The 19192-nt window shown below is 44.5% G+C and overlaps 2 protein-coding genes across 4 annotated transcripts in view; one reads left to right on the top strand and one right to left on the bottom strand.

Annotated features, from left to right (window-relative positions):
• The first annotated feature begins 1851 nt into the window (after window positions 1–1851).
• LOC123794798 (lysozyme C, milk isozyme-like) lies at window positions 1852–4454 on the top strand. Its single transcript, XM_045801167.2, has 4 exons — window positions 1852–2030; window positions 3083–3244; window positions 3838–3916; window positions 4266–4454. Exons 1-4 carry the CDS (start codon window positions 1892–1894, stop codon window positions 4330–4332), a joined length of 447 nt encoding a protein of 148 aa, XP_045657123.1. The 5' UTR covers window positions 1852–1891; the 3' UTR covers window positions 4333–4454.
• Window positions 4455–18555: 14101 nt separating this feature from the next.
• Window positions 18556–19192, bottom strand: part of KANSL2 (KAT8 regulatory NSL complex subunit 2) — an 18457-nt gene continuing 17820 nt past the window's right edge. For all 3 annotated transcript variants that reach the window (XM_045801166.2, XM_045801162.2, XM_045801164.2), the window contains exon 10: window positions 18556–19192. This exon is cut by the window's right edge and continues 106 nt beyond it. In XM_045801166.2, the coding sequence (XP_045657122.2) occupies window positions 19167–19192 (26 nt within the window). In that variant the 3' untranslated portion in view covers window positions 18556–19166.

Raw genomic sequence — 19192 nt, forward strand, 5'->3', positions numbered from 1 at the left:
ACAGCATTTGTTTGAAGTTTAAAACCACACAAAACAATTCATAGAACGTTTGTGGGTGTGTACATGTGTAATGAAGGCATGAAAACCTACATAGATGAAAACCAAATAGAACTCATACACACAAATTCAGAATCCTCCCCACCTCTGTAATAATTGCTTCCAGTAGAGTCTATTTATTTTCCCCAATCCAGGTACATCTGAATCTAAAAGTAATCAATCTCCCTCCTGGCATTTTGAGACCATCACCAACCCCACCTTCTTTAAAGTCTCCTATTTCTTTCAGGTGTATGTATTCTGGCCATATGCCTACTACCTCCCCCATTCCTTGAGAACACTGATATTTCATAGAATTTCTCTCCATCTCAAGATCTACTCCTACTCTGAGTGAGTCAGACATCCGTATGAGTGTCCTGTCCAATGCCTAGCCTCCCCGACCCAAGAAGCAGCTCCTCTGATGCCCTTCAGTCACCCATCCTCACCACCCCATCCTGGATCTTGCCATCACCCAGACCTGCTTCACCTCTAAAACCACAAACTCAGGTATGCTCTTCTCTCACCAACCTCTTATTCTTTCAGATCCCCTGTTCACCTGCTCCCAGTTCTCCTGTTTGGATTCCATGGAAACATTCAGTCCACTGACAGCCACTTCTACTGTATCTCTATGTAATAATCTCCTTCTATCTTCCCTTCCTTCCCTACCCAGATAAGACTCCATAGTCCAAAATCTACTTTTGCCAAAATCTTCCATTATCTTGCCTTATTATCTTTCTGTCCACTTGTCTGGGGAAAAAAAACAAAAATAAAAACCTAACCCAAATGCATATTCTCATAGGTGCCCTTAGACTAAAGATCAGCCTCCTTAACACGACTTGGCTCCTGAATGCCTCCGAACATAGATATGGAATTAATCTAATCAGTGGAAGCCTGAGTAGATGGATAGCCAGACCAATTAGCTACCCTGAATGGATATTATAAATAAGTTATGCCTCGTATCCGTTCCTTTATGTCTCCAACTCAACATCATATAATGCCCTTTAACAGCAAAAGCTTGCCAGTTACTCTAAGACCTACAGAATCCGCCTCCTAGCACTACCACTATTATTACTCTTGTGTGTCTTCTTAGAAAGAATTGATCTAGTGACAACCCTTCCTTCACAATGCCTATCCACCGAACTGAAATCAAGACCTTGTGCTCTAATAATTATCAGCTTTTTCTAACCATATACATCCCCTATTAGTTCTGTTTCTCGGGAGAACCCTGACTAATACAAGATGCTTGATGATAACTGATCACACAGATATTAGAGAGAATTCAATATAGTTGGGGTTTTAGATCTGATGACTTCTTGCAGACACAGAGATATTATGAACTTAGGCTCTAGTGGTCTCCTGTTCAACCAATGGTTTACTGATTGCAGATGCCAGAAGATCCTCAATTTCTCCAAACTCAGTGATGCTCATCATGGGTCCCCCACTAGACTGAGTGGTGAAATACCTTTAGCCAAGCACAGATAATGAGCCAAATCAGCAAAGCACCCAGGAACAATCCCCTCTGGAGACATTCCAACAAAAGCACGAGGCTTGAAAATCATACTTCTTTCTCCTACCAACTCCCTTCTCACCCCCATTTCCCTCCTCCATGCATTTACCCAAATCCAGGACCCACCCCCCACCAAAATGAGACTTTATTCCTGGTATTATTCTTGGTTACAACCCCTTTCCTGAAGTTCACGCTGGCTGGACCAGTTTGGGGAACTAGTCTTGGACAGCCATGTCCTTCCTGGTATAAATGCCAGCATTATTGCTCAATCAGAGATACCTTTGAGCCCAGAGGGTATAAGAGATCACAGTGTCCTGGACATAGCAGACTCAGGTCCCACCAGCTACAGAAATGAGGTCTATTCTGATCATCACCCTCCTCAGCTGCTTCTGGGCAGTATATGAGGCCAAAGTCTTCTCCAAGTGTGAGCTGGCCCGCAAGCTGAAGACCATGGGAATGGATGGCTACCATGGCCAAAGCTTGGCAAGCTGTGAGTGTGAATGTTCTTTCTGTCTCAGCCCAAAGAGACCTTCTTCCCCCGCCAAGCAATCTCTCCCTTTTCACTTCCTGATTTACTTATTTGTCAGGGCTCTCTTCCACTCCCTGACTGCTCTTCTTGTCTCTGCCTCCACTGCCTTACACTCCTATCAGGACCTCCTTTTATCTCTTTCCACCAGGGATTGTTTTATCTATAACAAATTTTCTTCTGCTGTTCCCCCAAATCACCTTCCCACTCAGTGGCCTGGAATACTTCCTCGGAAGCACCCAGAGACTCACCCAACCTCGCTCCATCTTGCTCCCATCACCTTTGCTTTCATCTGCATCCTTTCTAGTCCCGTCTCTGCAGCACAGTTGCTTCTGCCTCCCACCCTCTCCCCTGCCCTTCTGTCCACCAAAAAATAACCTGCATCTGCGGCATTTGCCTAAAGCTTGTTCTACCCATGTCACAAGAGAGTTGGATGGGGACTGTGAGAACAGAAGGGGAGGCAGTGAGTGACAAGGTGCAAGAAGGACCGAGAATCTCTGTCACCCATCTCATTAGTGAGAACACATGAAGCTATTTCAATTTCCCTTGAATATCTTCATTTTTCTTCATGCTAAATATACTCTTTCTTGTCACCCCCCAAAGATGGCTTTCTGGGGCTTCCTTTCTAGGATTCTCTTCCATTACTTCTCCACCTCTTCTCTTCCATGTACTTTGGGATGGAAGGCAACGTGAATATACAAGGCAAGAGTTGGCTAATTTGGCTGGGACATGAGGCTGGAAAGGTAGCCTGGGAGACAGACGGTGATTGATGGATTATCGGTCGTGCCAAATGCATTTTTTAACAAATTGTGATTACATACTTACCATTGGGCTGATTATGGCTTGGGACTAGGAATACACAATGGATTATAAATATAAATCTAACACTGAGGATCTCATAATCTTTTCATTTTGGTCTCAAGGGACTTTCTGGTGGGGCTAGTATAGCACAAGCTGTGTCTCATCGTAAAACAATCCCCCTTTTCTACCCACACCTTTTGCTCTCTCTGATGCAGGGGTCTGCATGGCTGAGCATGAGAGTCGCTTCAACACCCGGGCCTTTAATGGGAAAAATGACAATGGCAGTAGTGACTATGGGATCTTCCAGCTGAACAACAAGTGGTGGTGCAAAAACGGCTACCGTTCCTCGGCAAATGGCTGCGGCACAACGTGCAGCAGTAAGGACCCCATCCCCGTCTGAGCGCTGGGGAAAGTGGGGCATGTAAAATAGGGAGGAAATGGCATGCCCTCCTCCCTAACACCTGACCCCCGGCCTGCACTGCAGAAGCCCAGCCCAGGGAATAAAGCGGCCCCAGACAGTCCTCACATCTAAAGTAGGATTCCACAGCGCTCCCCCTGCCAAACAGGAGGAAGCAAGGGACACTGACCCCTGACTAAGCCTCACCTTCATGGGTCCCCATCCCTCAAGCCATGTTATCCCGTTCCTGGTCCACGCACGGCTGCATCCCCAGTCCACGTGCCCCCACGCAGCACTCTGGACACAGAAGCCGTCTCCTGGGGGAAACAAAAAAAGGCTCTCCCTGGTCCATCGGGTCCTAGACACCCTCCGGAGGGGACAATGCTCAGAGGCAGATGCAAAGCAAGGCCAGAAAACCCAGGCAAACGGAAGGCAAACCCACAAAAGGGCTCCAGAGATAGAGGGTTTCTCACTCAGGCTCAGTTTCCCCCGGAAATTCCCCTCTAAAAAGTATTGATTAAAGAAACAGGAAAAGGGCTTTGTCCCTCCCCACTCAGCCCCTTTTCCTTTCAGAGTTTCTGGATGACGACATCGATGATGACATCATCTGTGCCAAGAGGGTTGTGAGAGACCCTCAAGGGATGTCTGCCTGGTAAGCAGAGCCTGAAGGGCAGAGACCAGCCACCTGGCAAGGCATGGGCCCAGACAGTATTTGGGATGCTGGTAGAACCAGCAGCATCCCGGCTGTGGGATTCTCCCTGGGCGTTGTAGGGAGCTGAGACTCTTCTCCCGACATGAAACGAGGCAGAGTAAGACTGTGACGCGGCCACCCAAGGCATCCCCGCAGCACCGACTCACGCGTTCTCAGACGGGCAAACCCTCCCTGAGACTCTCCCACAGCGCTGACTCCAGCCTGCAGACCCTCCATTCCCTCTCAGCTGAGCCCCTATAGACTCCTGCCCCTGCCTCTGATTCATGCTGTGTTTCTTCTCTATTCTTAGGAGAGCCTGGGTAAACAACTGCCAGGGCAGGGATTTGTCCAAATACCTGGCCGGCTGTAAGCTGTGAGACGGTCACTGAATATGGCTCCTGGAGGAGGGGGCCCAGAAGGCAGAGTAATTCTTCAAGGTTCTTGGAAACTCGGAATGTCCCCTGCTCTCTGCCTCCAAAATAAAAGTTACTGAAGTTCAGCTGTCTCAAGTGTGTCCAAGGGCTGGGTTGTGACGAGACTTGCTACCCACCATGGACTGCTGGAGGCCCTGTTCTCTCCACACCCACCGCGGAAGTTCCCCCATCTCCTCTGGAAAGATGGTTAAGGAAAATCCTTTACTGAGAACTGCTTGAGGCTAAATTCGACAGTTGAATACAACACTCCAGATGTGAGCTCTCAGGAAATTCATTTAGTAGAGGTGGCTAGTATTATTCTTCATCACCAGGAAGGAAAGTTTCAGATGAAAGAGAAGAAAATTGTGGAGAGATTTGGTTCAGACGTAGAGGAGGACTGGCAGACTGTCAGGATGACTGTGTTGGCTGGGGTAAATGACTAAGCTGCTGTAACGGAGTCCCCGAAATATGCTCTCACCAAGCAGTCCACGGTGGGTAGACAGGCTCCTTTGTCCACACAGACATTCAGAAATTCAGATGCTTTCCATCTTGCATCTCCACCATCCACTAAAGCGGTGCTACTGAGTGTGGTCCATAGATGGGCAGCACCATACATCTGGATACTTGTCAGAAATGCAAATTCTCGGGCCCTCTGCAGACCTACTGAATCCTTGTTTTAATCTCCATTTCAATGAGCTCTCCCCGTGACTCTTATGCATTAAAAAAGAAATTGAGAAGCACTGTCCTAGGGTATTGTCCTACATGGGTAACGCTAGATTGGAGGCACTCCTTTCTCTAAATTGCAGTAATGGAGGGGCACCTGAGTGGCTCAGTGGGTTAAGCATCTGCCTTTGGCTCAGGATCCTGGGATCAAGCCCCGTATTCAGGGTCCCTGCTGAGCAAGGAGCCTGCTTTTCCCTCTGCCCGCCCCCCACCCCCGCTCGTGCTTTCTCTCTCTCAAATAAATAAATAAAATCTTTTAAAAATAATTAATTGCAGGAAGGGGAGTAAGTTTGGAGAAACACACATGCAATGTTTTAAGGTCCAGGCCTGGAAGAGGCACATGTCACTTCCATTTATACTCCAGAGACAGAATTTAATCACAACCCATTCCCAGCTGCAAACGGGTCTGGGAGACATGGTACCAGCTGGGCACCCCAAGTCCTGGTAACAATGCTAGTATTACAGGAAAAGGGCCAAATGGGTTTACGTGGACAACTAGTAGTTTCTGCCGCAGTAATTAATAAATCATTTAATAAAGTAAATCATAATCACATTCCTATGGTGTAAATGTTTCCAGATAACAGTATTTTTGTGCCCCACCATCCCTTTAAATTTATTCTGTGGGGTAAGTTCTTCTCCTGCCTCTGGATTAAAAACTCAGGCAAGTACCATGACTTTTCTGGTCACCGTGAGGTAAGGAGAACACGCCAACTCTGTCCAAGGAATTCTCCCCTCCTCTCTCCAGCTCTTTTCTTAGCATCTCCAACATCTTTTATAGACTGACCCCGGAAGATCAACTAAAGATGCAAAACATATTCCCCAGATCTCCTTTTTAAATATTTGTGGTCTTACATTCCGTTTTGAAATGTGATCTCTACCATCTTGAAGCCTCAGATGAACCTAAAACAAAGTTTCCTTTAACCTCCTGATACAACGACGTCCGAGGGTGGACAGAGTACTCTCGGAGACCAGATCTGCTCTGAGCACACTCTGTGTGTTCTAGAAAGACGCGGATGGCCACGATACTGCCTTGCTCCTCCGGCGGCTGCCAGCTTCCAGGCAGCCAGCTTTCCGACTGGGGCCCACCCCTCCTGCTGCTGCTGCTCCAGCAGCTGGCCGGACCCCTCTCCTTGTCTGGCTGCCGTCACCATGGCTTAGCCCCAGCTGAAGGCTCCCAGGTGGGAGAAGCAAGCAGTGAAGGGACCGGCGGGTAAGGTGACATCACATAGAGAGAGGCCAGCTGGCATTCTGGCACCGGCATCACAGAGCTCCTTATCAGGGCTAATTCTCTCCCAGGCTTTCTGGAGGAAGTTCTCTGCACTTCCACATTCCAGGGGGCAGCAAGGTGGGCTCCCACCACCATCCAGGGACCCTGTCCCTTCCCGTGTTCGAGTGAGCTATTGTCCCCTACTCCTCGTCCCCTCCCTCCATCATGTGATCTTCCGGAGCACGACAACAGACACAGTCCCCCACACATGGACGTTGAACTTGGACATGTGGTTTGCTCTGCCAACGGAGTGGTAGCAGATGTGACACAAACAGAAATGAAAAATGTGGTTGCATGGTTTTGTTTGGTCTCCTGTGCTCCCATGATCGCCAGGCAAGAGCACACCCCAGATACTCACCATCCCCAACCACCACCCCCAACCTGGGCCTCAGAATGAAACATGTGGAACAGGCTTGAACCCAGTCCGAATCCTGGCTCCTGAAGTAGAGTCTTTTCCCCCTCCACCTGACCAAAAACCCACCAGACCCAGGAGCAGGAAAAAAATACTGTTATAAGCCACTGAGCTTTGGGGTGGTTTATGACACAAGAAAAAAAAAAACCTGGGGTGCCTGGATGGCTCCGTCCTTTAAGCATCTGCCTTCAGCTTAGGTCATGATCTCGGGGATCCCTGCATTGGGCTCCCTGCTCAGCAGGGAGCCTGCTTCTCCTTCTCCCTCTGTGATCTCTCTCACTCTCACTCTTTCTCTCAAATAATAAATAAAGTCTTTTTAAAAAAAGGAAGAAGGAAAGAAAGAAAGAAAGAAAGAAAGAAAGAAAGAAAGAAAGAAGAAAGAGAAACAGAGAGAAAGAAAAAAAGAAACAGAAAAAGAAAAGAAAAAGAGAGACTGACTAATACTCTTCCCCACCCTGTGTCTTCTCAGAGCCCTCACCCTTACGGGACCACCGCAAATCCTACCCCGGCTTGGACACCTCACTGTGAGGATGCAGATTCTGTACCTCCCTTGATGGATTTGCATTACATTTAGTTTAAATATGTTTACTGAGCCTTTGCTTTGTGGTTAATTGCCCTGAAAAGGGATTTATATGAGGGCCTTGCCCTTTATCATATTACAAACCCAGAGACTCTGAAGTCCCCAGAACAATCCAACCAGTAACTAATATAAATGGGCCCTTAAAAAAAAAAAAAGATTTTATTCATTTGTTTGACAGAGAGAGAGGCAGCAAGAGAGGGAACACAAGCAGGGGGAGTGGGAGAGGGAGAAGCAGGCTTCCCGCTGAGCAGGGAGCTCGAGGCAGGGCTCGATCCCAGGACCCTGGGATCATGACCTGAGCCAAAGGCAGACGCTTCACAACTGAGCCACCCACGCGCCCCTAAATGTGCCCTTAGTCAAAATCTAATACAGCTCCTTTCCTCTCCCTACATAAACCAGTGAAGGGAATGTATACATAGTTTTTGTAAATTTTGGTTAGGAATTTATGAAACGAAAGATTTGAGGGGGGCACTTCTTTAGACAGAGCTTTGGGTGCTCTCTCAAATAAATAAATAAAATCTTAAAAAAAAAAAAGAAAAAGGAAAAACAAAACCAGAAGACTCCCCCTATCAGATACCAAGAACTATTACAAAAGTATAATAATTATGACAGCTTGGTATTGGGGCAAAGAAAGGCAGATAGGCTGGTGGAATAGAAGGGTGGCTCTCACAGACCTGGCCAGTGGGTAAGACAAAGGCAGGACTGGATTGCAGTGGAGAAACGCTTACAGCTCCCCCAGACGGTGCTCAAGCAACCAGCTGTCCGTACGGCCGGTCTTGTTATCTGTTACTCATTCCAGAGCTCTTTGTAGGATTAGAAGAACGGGGACAGATACACATGCATGATTCTAACCAGCTGTGAACTTTTCCACTCATTTAATAAATAAACATTTAACAGAATAGGTAATAGTAGACATCATCCCAAAATCCAGGTATAAACTGGACTTTGAAGTAGTTTGCGTCAGAACGGCAGAATCAAACAAAACATCTGCCCTAGAAACTCGTCCTTTTTTTTTTTTTTCTTCGTTACATCAAAAGAAGCTGCATTAGAAGGAAAGGCAAGCAATCCTTTCACCCCACAGCAGAGGAGACCCCAGGGTGGAGAACAGCCGCCAACGGAGTCAGCAGAGTTCTTCTCTGGATGGGAAAAACTCCTGCCGCACAGTTAATAGACCTGTGTTCTATCATTTTATTCGAAACCAATTAGCTTCCTTTTCTCTAGAAAAAGGAGATTGCGTTTGTTGTTTGAATTTTTAGAAATCCTTGTTTGTGCAATACTGACCTTTAGCTCAAAGGGAGGGAAAGAGAAGTTTAGACATCGGGGTTACAAACCCCTCTCTGACAAGCATGGCCAAGACTAGGGGAACTCTGAACAGACGCTTCACCACAGAAGATATACAGATGGCAAATAAGCATCTGATGAAAAGATGACCAACTGCATTAAGCACTAGGGTAAAGCCGATTAAAATGACAGTAAGATACAGCCACACCCCCGCTAGAATGGCTAAAATTTAAAAGACTGACCATACGAAGTGTTGACAGTGTTGACAAGGACGTGGAAAAATGAACTCTCATACTTTGCTAGTGAGAATGTAAAGTGGTAAAACCATTTTGGCAAACAATGTTTTAGTTTGATGCAGCCATTTGACTTCTGTGTTCACCCAAGAATAAAGGAAATAGATGTGCGCATACAAATGCATGTACACAAGTGTTCAGAAAAGCTTGATTTGTAGGAGCAAAATCTGGAAATAAGCCAAATGTCCATCAACATGTAAGCAGATAAATTGCAATATATCCATGTAAGGGGCTGCTACTCGGCAATCACAAGGAACTGTGGAAATCCACAATATAATTGAAGCTCAAAATAATTCTGCTAAAAGGAAGAAGCCAGACCAAAAAAAGAGTATATAATTCCATTTATATAAAACTCTAGAAAATGCAAAAACCAATGTATAGTGACAGAAAGCAGACCAGTGGTTGCTTCGGAACAGGGATAGAAGGAATGGGAGGGAGACACGATGCAAAGCCACAGACAAGTTTTCAGAGGAATGGATATGTTTGCTATCTTTATTGTGATGGTTTTATACATATGTCAAAGTCTAGCAAACTGTGTACTTTAAATATGCACAGTTTATTCCATATTAATTATGCCTAATAAAGCTGTTTAGGGGCACCTGGGTGGTTCAGTCAGTTAAGCGTCTGCCTTCGGCTCAGGTCACGATCTCGGGGGTCCTGGGATCAAGCCCTGCATCGGGCTCCCTGCTCAGCGGGGAGTCTGCTTCTCCCTCTGCCCCTCTCCCTGCTCATGCTCTCTCTTGCTCTCTCTCTCAAATAAATATATAAAATCTTTTAAAAAGAATTAAAAAAGCTGTTAAAAAAATAAAACTGGAAAGGGTCAACCACAAGCAAGACAATAAGATATAAATGTCAAAACTTTACCTAAAAGGAAAGAGGTTGAACTAAAACTTCAGAGTTAACATCCTACACAACTGGGATAATTCCTTACAAGAACACGGACTTGTGCAGAGCACCATGCGGAGTCTATCTGGATTCTTACACCAGCTCTGACACTAATTACTTGGTGTTACGGGTTGACTTGTGGCCCCCAAGAAAGGCACGTAAAAGTCCTAACTGCCAGCACCTTGGAACGTGAACTTCCTTGGAAATAGAGTCATTGCAGAGGTAATTAGTTAAGATTCAGTCATACTAGATTAGGGCAGGCCCCTAAGCCAATGTAACTGGTGCCCTTATAAGACGATGCCAGGTGAAGACAGAGAAATACAGGGGAAATGACGTGTGATGAAAACAGAGATTGGAGTTATGAAGCTGCGAGCCAAAGAATGCCAAAAATCACTGGCAAACCACCGGATGCTAGGAAGAGGCAAGGAAAGAGTTTTCCGACAGCTTTCAGCGGGAGCATGGTCCTGCCAACGCCTTGATTTCGGACCTCCGGCTTCCAGAATGATGAGAGAACAAACTTCTGCCCCTGCGTGAGTGCGGGAGGTGACAGAGCCTCTTGCTTTAAGAATGCCCTTCTGCCTGCGTCTGACCCTCTGTCACGGCTATTTAGGACGTCTCTCTGCTGTTCCCCTGCTTACTCTGTCCTCACCCCTGAATGACAGCACGTTCTGCTCCCGTTCGGCTCTTTCTCAGCATTCCCCGGGATCGGCTACACGCTCGAGATCGCAGAGCTGCTGCTGCTGCGAGCACGGCCGCACCGGCCTACGCTGCCTCGGCGCTTCCCCGTGCCGGGCACGGTTACCGTCATCTTCCGCTCACAGAAAGCGAAGCCAAGGCCTAAGAGATTAGCTCACCCAAAGAATTTCGTATATAATGTCGTATAACCCCCCTTTGTAAAAGGCGAGGAAACCGAGACTCAGAAGGATCACTGACCTCCCCAGCAACGCCAGGTGTGCCCGGCGCTAAGGCACTGAGGTCACACGGCCTACAACCTGGGTGCCAGCCGGCTACCCAGCTTGCGCGACGCTTGTGAAGGAGAGAGGGAAGGACAGGAGCTTGGGTGGAAGCTTCCAAAAGCGGTTCGACACGTTTGGCAAGGTCCGTGGGGAGTCCGTGAGGCAGTCATGCAGCAGGGGAGCCTGAGTGTCCCAGGACAGTGGCTCTGCGAGCGGCGGGAATCACGACTTGGTGTGAATGTGGTGCGCGGCAGGGAGGGAAAGGAGTAGCTGCGAGCACTGAACTCCAGCATTTGTGCTGGTCATTTTAGCAACTGTCTTCACGGGGATCCCTGACCCCAAGCAGCCCCTCTCAGGTGAGGAGGAGAAGCTGCCATCAAGTGGAACCGATGGAAAAAAAGGATTGCTTGGGAGTTTTAAGACTCCGTGCTCTGCAGTGAGGGTGTGAGAGGAGAGCCGAACCAATTCCCTCTCACACTCCAGGACGAGCACAAAAAGAGCGGGAGCCGTCTAGCTATCTGGGTGTCCCAAGAGCCTAGCACAATACTCGGAGCATTAGTAGATGCTCAGTAAAGGTCAGGTTCTAGGTTCATTTACTTACAATTAATGCTCAGATACAAAGCAAGTGAGAAACAGGTGTTAGAGTGAAACTATGAAGAGAAGAAAATAAAGTCATGAATAGGATATATATATATAGGCTTTAGATAGTATCGGAAGCAAAATGAGGCACTCCCACCAAGACCTATACATGGGGGTATGACTGACCTTAAAGAATTTAACCAACAAAATGGATCTATAATGGACCGGGAAGACGCTTATAATTACTTTAAAAATATAGAATGGGGGGCGCCTGGGTGGCGCAGTCGTTAAGCGTCTGCCTTCGGCTCAGGGCGTGATCCTGGCGTTCTGGGATCGAGCCCCACATCAGGCTCCTCCGCTGGGAGCCTGCTTCTTCCTCTCCCACTCCCCCTGCTTGTGTTCCCTCTCTCACTGGCTGTCTCTCTCTCTCTCAAATAAACAAATAAAATCTAAAAAAAAAAAAAAAAAAAAAATAGAATGGCCCAGGTCAAGGCTGACAAATATTTACTGAAGATGTTAACATTTTGTGCTTGTTTTTGAGAGCCTTAGCATGACCTTTTGGAGTCCAAAGGTAATGCAGATAAGAGACAGACCATCTCGCATGCAAAATATTAGGATATTATATTGCTGGACATCATGGAAAATAGTACATGGTCCAAAGTGCCCGTTTTTAACACAGACTAGTTGCATAAAATCCCACTCCCATTACATCATTTCAACCCTTGTCTTGTCACCATGACATTCATGGGAGAAAGCCTGACACTACAATCTTCACACCTCGTTCAGTCTCTTAGCAAAGTTCTTCCCTGTTTCTTGCAACCTCTGGACATCTCAAGACCTTCTACTCCACGTCTTGGCACATAAATATTCCCTCCAGGCCCATCACCTACACATCAAAAGAATACCGTGAAGCTGAGCCATGGGAAAAGTGAGGGGGTGAGTGCTCTAAAACAAAGAAATACACGTTGCCACTACATCCAGTCATTAAATGATAATGCAAATATATACACTCACATTTTTAAAGTGGAATAATAAAGAGGAGATAGACAAGAAAGGCATATGCTTTTTAAAAACATAGGCTTTATTTTATAATTTTGACTATGGAATCATGTAGTATTCTATATAATTATAAAATAATTTTTAAACAAGCCCTAAAAATATAAAGGCACTTAAGTGTTTATCCATCTGGCAAAATAATCATCCAAGAAGGAACTATTCCAAAGTGACTTTTTAAAATATTGTAATTTTACTGAATATCCTTAGTGGAATCTACCCTAAGGGCAAAAGATCTGCAAAAATGTCTTCACTATTTTCACTGATCATATTCCGGTGACAGTGTTGATATTGTTATTATGAAATTTTTATGTTTACAAGGTATAATAAAGCAAATGTGCAGCTGGGTGATATTCTAACTCTATCATCCTCGGTGTCCTTGAGAACGGAGATGGCCAACACGAGGGGAAAAAACGTACAAATGTAAGATGCAAGAGGTTAAGTTAAAACTGTTTAATTCCGAATTTGAATTAGAAGTGTCATTATGAAACCATGAGGCATTGTATCTTTTTGAAAACAGAGAAAAATAATTCTTTCCTAATTCTGTCTAGAAACAATGACCAGTCTAGTAGCAATGGGCATCCCTGGCACTCAGACTGTGAAACACCACATCCTGTTAAAAAAGAACCATGGCTGCCGGTAGAAATGGGTGATTCTAGGTTTGGAGCTGGAAATAAATGAGATAAACCTTCATGTTGGCATATAAACAGCAAAGAAACTATCAGACTACTGAGGTCACATCAAAAGGACTCAGAAAGCAATTTAGAGAACATCCTTCTGGGCAAAGACAACTTTAGTATTATTAATAAGGATTTTAACTTAGACTAAAACACAGCAAAAATATTCAAATCCAGGGGTGCCTGGGTGGCTCAGTCGGTTAAGCCTCTGCCTTTGGCTCAAGTAATGATCTCAGGGTCCTGGGATCGAGGCCCACATCGGGGTCCTTGCTGAGCAGGGAGCCTGTTTCTCCCTCTCCCTCTGTGTTCTCTCACAAATAAACAAAATCCTTTTTTTTTTTTTTAAGATTTTATTTATTTATTCGACAGAGAGAGAGACAGCCAGCGGGAGAGGGAACACAAGCAGGGGGAGTGGGAGAGGAAGAAGCAGGCTCACAGCGGAGGAGCCTGATGTGGGGCTCGATCCCAGAACGCCGGGATCACGCCCTGAGCCGGAGGCAGACGCTTAACGACTGAGCCACCCAGGCGCCCCATCAAAATCCTTTTTTTAAAAAATGCTTAAACCCTTAAGTTTGTAATGATAATTTTTAAAACCCTACTCGATTCCTTTTAGAGGCTGCTAATGAACCAACTCATTATTTTTGAAAATAGTGAATGGAGAAAAAGAAGGAAACATTCGTCCTGCCTTTCCTATACAGACTGAACCACTGGGTAAACAAATAGTAGATACGGAGAAATTTCTCTTCTTAGAAGTTTCCCAGATAATAAAGAAGAAGAAATGAAGGCAGAATATCATCATTTTGTAACACCTAAGGAATCGATAGATACAGGCATGGAGCATCAAATGGCTGCTGTCATCACAAGAGAGAGACGCCCAGACATCACGTGCCTCCTGCCGGAGCACAACACGGTCTCTGAGGCAGACTTCCCCAAATAATGGCCTGAAATCTGATTAAGCCTCTGGACTCAACTGCCAATTGGCAGGAAATACAGATGACAGAATATCATGTGAAACTGCACTCCGGAGACGCAACCAACTAAATCCAGACTGTGGAATCTCTACAAGAGAAACAACCTGTTTTCTTTCACAACAACAACAAAATTGGGAGAAGAAAAAAGGAGTAACCTATGGAGTAAAAGAAGCTTATAAGACATACCAACTAATCATAACGCATACACTTTATATGGATTCTGATTTAAATAATCACCCTATAAACACGCACACACAGCCCAGAGAATCTCACAGAGGACGGACAGGCATCTTAAACCTTATAAGCAGCCCCAGTGGGGATGGGTGGAGATAAACTGATAACCCCTGAAGGAATAACAGCAATAGAAGCCAGAAGATAGTCCTGAAACAAAACAGTTAGCAGGCCTAGAAACCTATACCCAGCAAAATTTCCTTCAAGAATAAAAGTCAAAATAAAGAAAAAATTCACCCCAAAATGGAAATGGTCTAAATGTTTCAGTTAAAAGACAACTATTTAAAAAAAGAGATAATTTCTAAGAGTAGTTAAAAAAATAAAACCCAACTATATGCTGTTTATAAGACTAGCACTGAAAATGAAAATACAGAAAAGTTTAATCTAAAATGATAGTATGCACCCTAGGCTTATCATGGGGATCATTTTATAATATCTAAAAATATCAAATCACTATGATATACCTCTGAAATTAATTGATGTACATCTGAAATTAATAGGGTATTGATGCCACTTATACTGTAACTAAAAATGAAATGACGATAAAAGATACATGCAACCACTAATGGAAAGAAGTCACTATATATGGGGCGCCTGGGTGGCCCAGCCGTGAAGCGTCTGCCTTCGGCTCAGGTCATGATACCAGGGTCCTGGGATAGAGCCCCAGCATCAGGCTCCCTGCTCAACGGGAAGCCTGCTTCTCCCTCTCACACTCTCCTTGCTTGTGCTCCCTCTCTTGCTGTCTCTCTCTGTGAAACAAATAATTAAATCTTTAAAAAAAAAAAAAAAGGAAGAAGTAACTATATATATATATTAATATCAGGCAAAATATACTTTAAAGCCAAGCATTATTAGACATAAAAATAATAGATTTATTTGAGGCAGAAAGAAAGTAGGAAGAAATAATCAAGATAAAAGCACAATCAATAAAATAGAAAAAATCCAATGGAAGAGAACAACTTAACTCAAAGTTGGTTCTTAGGAAATCTTTTTAAAAAATTAAAAAATAAATAAATAAAAGGGTAAGACTTCAAGCTGGGAGATGAGTTTTCAAGAAAGAGAACAAGGAGTCGCAAGTTCCAGTGCCTGTAGGAGCCAGACATCACATGAATGAAGTGGGCCAGCTCTAAGACAACAGGGAGAGGTGAGAACTGTAGAAAATGAAAAGCACATGTCACTTTTTAAAAAAAAAACCCACCCCTATTCAGCTCCAGTCAATTGTTTTCATGCAAGAATATTGCTCAGTATTGCTAGATCTTCCAGTCAAGAAAATTTCAATGTATTTTTTTTTCATTTTCAAAATTGTGCAAAACACACACACAAACCAAACATGGGCCAAATCTGGTACAAAAGTCATCAGTTTGCAACCTGTGGCTCAAAATAAGGTATTGTCAGTAGAGATGAAGAAGAAAAACTCAAAGCATATTATGAAGGAAGAATTGTGATAGCGATCCATTGGGTGTGTGCAGCAGAGGGGCTAACAATGGATGACTTCCAGATTCCCAGTTTGGTCACTGGGTGGATGGTATGCCACTCACTAAGCCATGAAACACAGGTAGAAGAGTTTAAGAACATCCAGATAGCTATAGCCAATCAGCAGAAGGAATGTAAGACTGGGAAGACGGAAGTCATTTTCAAGCTGTACACCTCAGTTCTTTACCCACCAGCACTCCCATCGCTACACCTTCAGCTCAGCTGCATCAGTGATACCTGGGCAAGCAAAGGAACAGGCGAAATCAAAGTGGCATCTGGAAGTAAGCAGACGAAGTCTGAGAAAAGTTGGGTAGATATACCCATCAAAAGGATCCACAGGGGCTAACAGTGAGGCTGGGTGGGATTATCTGATGATGCCAGGATGGGGACAGTCCTGGTGACCTAGGGTTACAACCAAAGTGGACAAGCATTGCAGGCTGTGAGATCTGGGCAGCTGAGCTAGTTGGGGACCTCAAAGTGTTAGGAAAATGAAATAACAGGGAATCCAAAAAATACTCTCTCCACTTAGAGGAAGCTAGATTTCCAAAGATTGAGACTACGATCTCTTAGCCATTACACACCATCCCTGGTTGCTGGAATCTGAGAGCATTAACCTGTCTTTATCCCAACCACATACTGGTCACAAGACTTCCTGGAGAAAGGAAATTCTGCCATTTGGGACAATACGGATGTACCTTGAAGGCATTATGGTGAGTAAAATAAGCCAAATACTGTATAATCCCACCTACACATGGAACCTGAAAAAACCAAATTCATAGAGCAGATTGGTGATTGCCATAGACAGGGGGTGAGGGTGGGATAAATGGATGCTGGCGGTCAAAGGTAAAAATTTCTGGTTACATGATGAATACACTCTGGAGAAGTAATTACAGGTTGAAAAAAGAGTTAAGAGCTAAATCGCAAGTAGGAGCACCAAAGGGGTTTCTTAAAAGGAGGCCTCTTTCACGTGCAGCACAAAAGCACTCACAGCTGAGCACAGCTGAGTAGCAGGCTAAAGATTTTAGAGCTGAATTCCAGAGAAGCTTAAAAAGTGGTACTGTTATGCTAAGATCAGGAGCCTGATTGGAAAAACCTGGAACCATAAAGTATAGTATTAAGGCATCTGGATGGAAGCTCGCAAGAATACTGGCTCTGCAGACTTCCACGAACTGTGTTTACAGAAGCGGCCCATCACTCCCTAGCAAGAGCTAGCCCTTTCCCCATGCAGAAGACTAAGAGGGCCACTCTCACAAAATATGTCCTCTTCCTCCCACAAAGCTGCCTCCACTCATTTCTTTGCTGCCAGGCCAATAACTAGGGTTAAATTCCAGCATAACCTAGCTGGAAACGCACCAGGCCTGATACGGGAGTAAAGAAATTGTACCTCAAAGGAACTGTAAGAACTAGCTAGCAGGTATTGGTAGAAGGCAGGGGAATACCCCTGGAATCAGATTTTGAAGGTGCTTAATCAAGGGGACCGGAACATAAAATTGGTTAAGAAGTCATTGACTTGGAAGCATGTTCTCAGTACTCAGGATTTAACAACTACCTTGGCCAGGAGCCCAGAGAATGGGGATAAACTAGCTTCAGGGGTGCCTTTCAGAAACCTGGAAAAAAAATAATGGCAAACACTCAGCAAAGTGAAAACGCTGGAGTTGTCCTGGCAAAGGAATCAAAAGGTACAGGGAGAATATGCCAAAATGGGTCCATTATGTGAGGCCCAGAGGACATTCCCATTCACCAAAGCCACCAGGTAAGAAGGGCACCAATATCACTAAGCTCAATGAGCCTTCTCTGCAGGCCAGGACTGAGCATGGTGATAGCCACGAGGATCACAGGGCTGCTGAATAACGGAAGTCAGGTGGGCAGCACTGTAACCAAGGTCAAGGGACAATTACAGGCGTACCTCATGTTACTGTGCTTCGCTTTATCGCGCTTCGCAGATACTGCACGTTTTACAGACTGAAGGTTTGTGGCAACCCTGCACCATTTTCCCAAAAGCATCTGCTCACTTTGTGTCTGTGTCACATTCGTAATCTTGCAAGATTTCATTATTACATATGTTATGGTAATCTGTGACCAGTGATGATGACTTGCTGAAAGCTCAGGTGATGATTAGCATTTTTTAGCCATAAAGTATTTTTAACCAAGTTATGCACTTTTTAAAGACATAATGCTATTATACACTTAATAGACTATGGTATAGTATAAACATAACTTTTATATGCACTGGGAAACCAGAAAATTCACCTGACTTGCTTTATCAAGGTTGTTTTTACTACAGTGGTCTGGAACCTAAGCTACAATTTCCAAGGTATGCCTGTAACAGACAACTTCTAGCATAGGAAACTCAATCCTAAGTGAACTTCGATTTTAACCCTATCTTTAGATTCATCATCAAAAAGATCTTGACAGTTTATGCCTAGCTCTGTGATCCTGCATCAGGCTCAACTTCAATGAAGTTTTACATACATACATTCCTAGCTCTAGAGAATTTTGAGATAATCAGACATTAATTGGGAGAAAGAAATGCAAGTGGGAGTAGGTGGCACAGAGAGCAGGATGAAAAGAAGGAAGATTTTTGGAACTGGTAGGCTTTAATAAGGAAGTTCCACCCCTGTCCACTTACTTCTTACAGGTTTTTATCTTATCCTCCCCAAAGCAAACCTAGTTACTGAAAATGTATTTACTTCTTGGGATGGAAGTTTACCTGTCTTATTTTTCCCTTTCCCATCAGAGACAACTCCCTAAGAACCCAAAAAATATATATACACATCCAAATACAAAGAAAACATGCATTCAAGTGTTTTACATTTTCGTAACATTTTAACATTTAATATAAACTATATACAACAATTTTTTATTATCTTACATAAGATAGCCACTACAGAAATTTACATATGTTAGAAGCAAGATGGATGGTTAAGGAGGGCCCAGTCCTGTGGGCTATTCTCAGAGGTCATAGGTCAGGGTTCAGTGGAGGAAGAATGGGTTCAGATTACCAGTCAGGTGAGAGGTGAAGAAAGGCTAAAACACAGGCCATTAGATAATCAGACACTGAGTTCCATTAATATCCCAAGGGTACACATCTCCTACCTAAAACCTGTGTGTATTTGTGCCTGGACTTGGGAATTCCCATTACAAAGATGTCTCTCCCCTTAGGCACAATCCCAAATACTCTCTCAATCGCAGCAGCTCTGACAAGAGTCACCCATCTCTCTCTTCCCTGCAGAGTGGGAAGACACTATTGGTCCCTCCCCCACAAATTTGGTTTGTTTGACTACAGCACTCAATAACCCAGAGTAAAAACCACCTCATAGTCTTTAGTTGTCCTTCAGTGAGAGACAGTCATAAATACTTGTTTAAAGAATGGAAAATTCAAATCCGCCAAAGTCAAATGGTTCCCCAAACAAATTATCAACTGATAGAAGAGGGTTCTGGCT

The sequence above is a fragment of the Ursus americanus genome, chromosome 25, assembly GCF_024610735.1.
Source record: "Ursus americanus isolate L20-20 chromosome 25, mUrsAme1.1.p, whole genome shotgun sequence".
NCBI lineage: Eukaryota > Metazoa > Chordata > Mammalia > Carnivora > Ursidae > Ursus > Ursus americanus.

Excerpts from the sequence above, each read along its gene's own strand:
- LOC123794798 (XM_045801167.2), top strand. The coding sequence starts at position 1,892 with ATGAGGTCTATTCTGATCATCACCCTCCTCAGCTGCTTCTGGGCAGTA. Across the intron at positions 2,031-3,082 it reads TGGCCAAAGCTTGGCAAGCT|GGGTCTGCATGGCTGAGCAT; the intron begins GTGAGTGTGAAT and ends TCTCTGATGCAG. Across the intron at positions 3,917-4,265 it reads CCTCAAGGGATGTCTGCCTG|GAGAGCCTGGGTAAACAACT; the intron begins GTAAGCAGAGCC and ends CTCTATTCTTAG.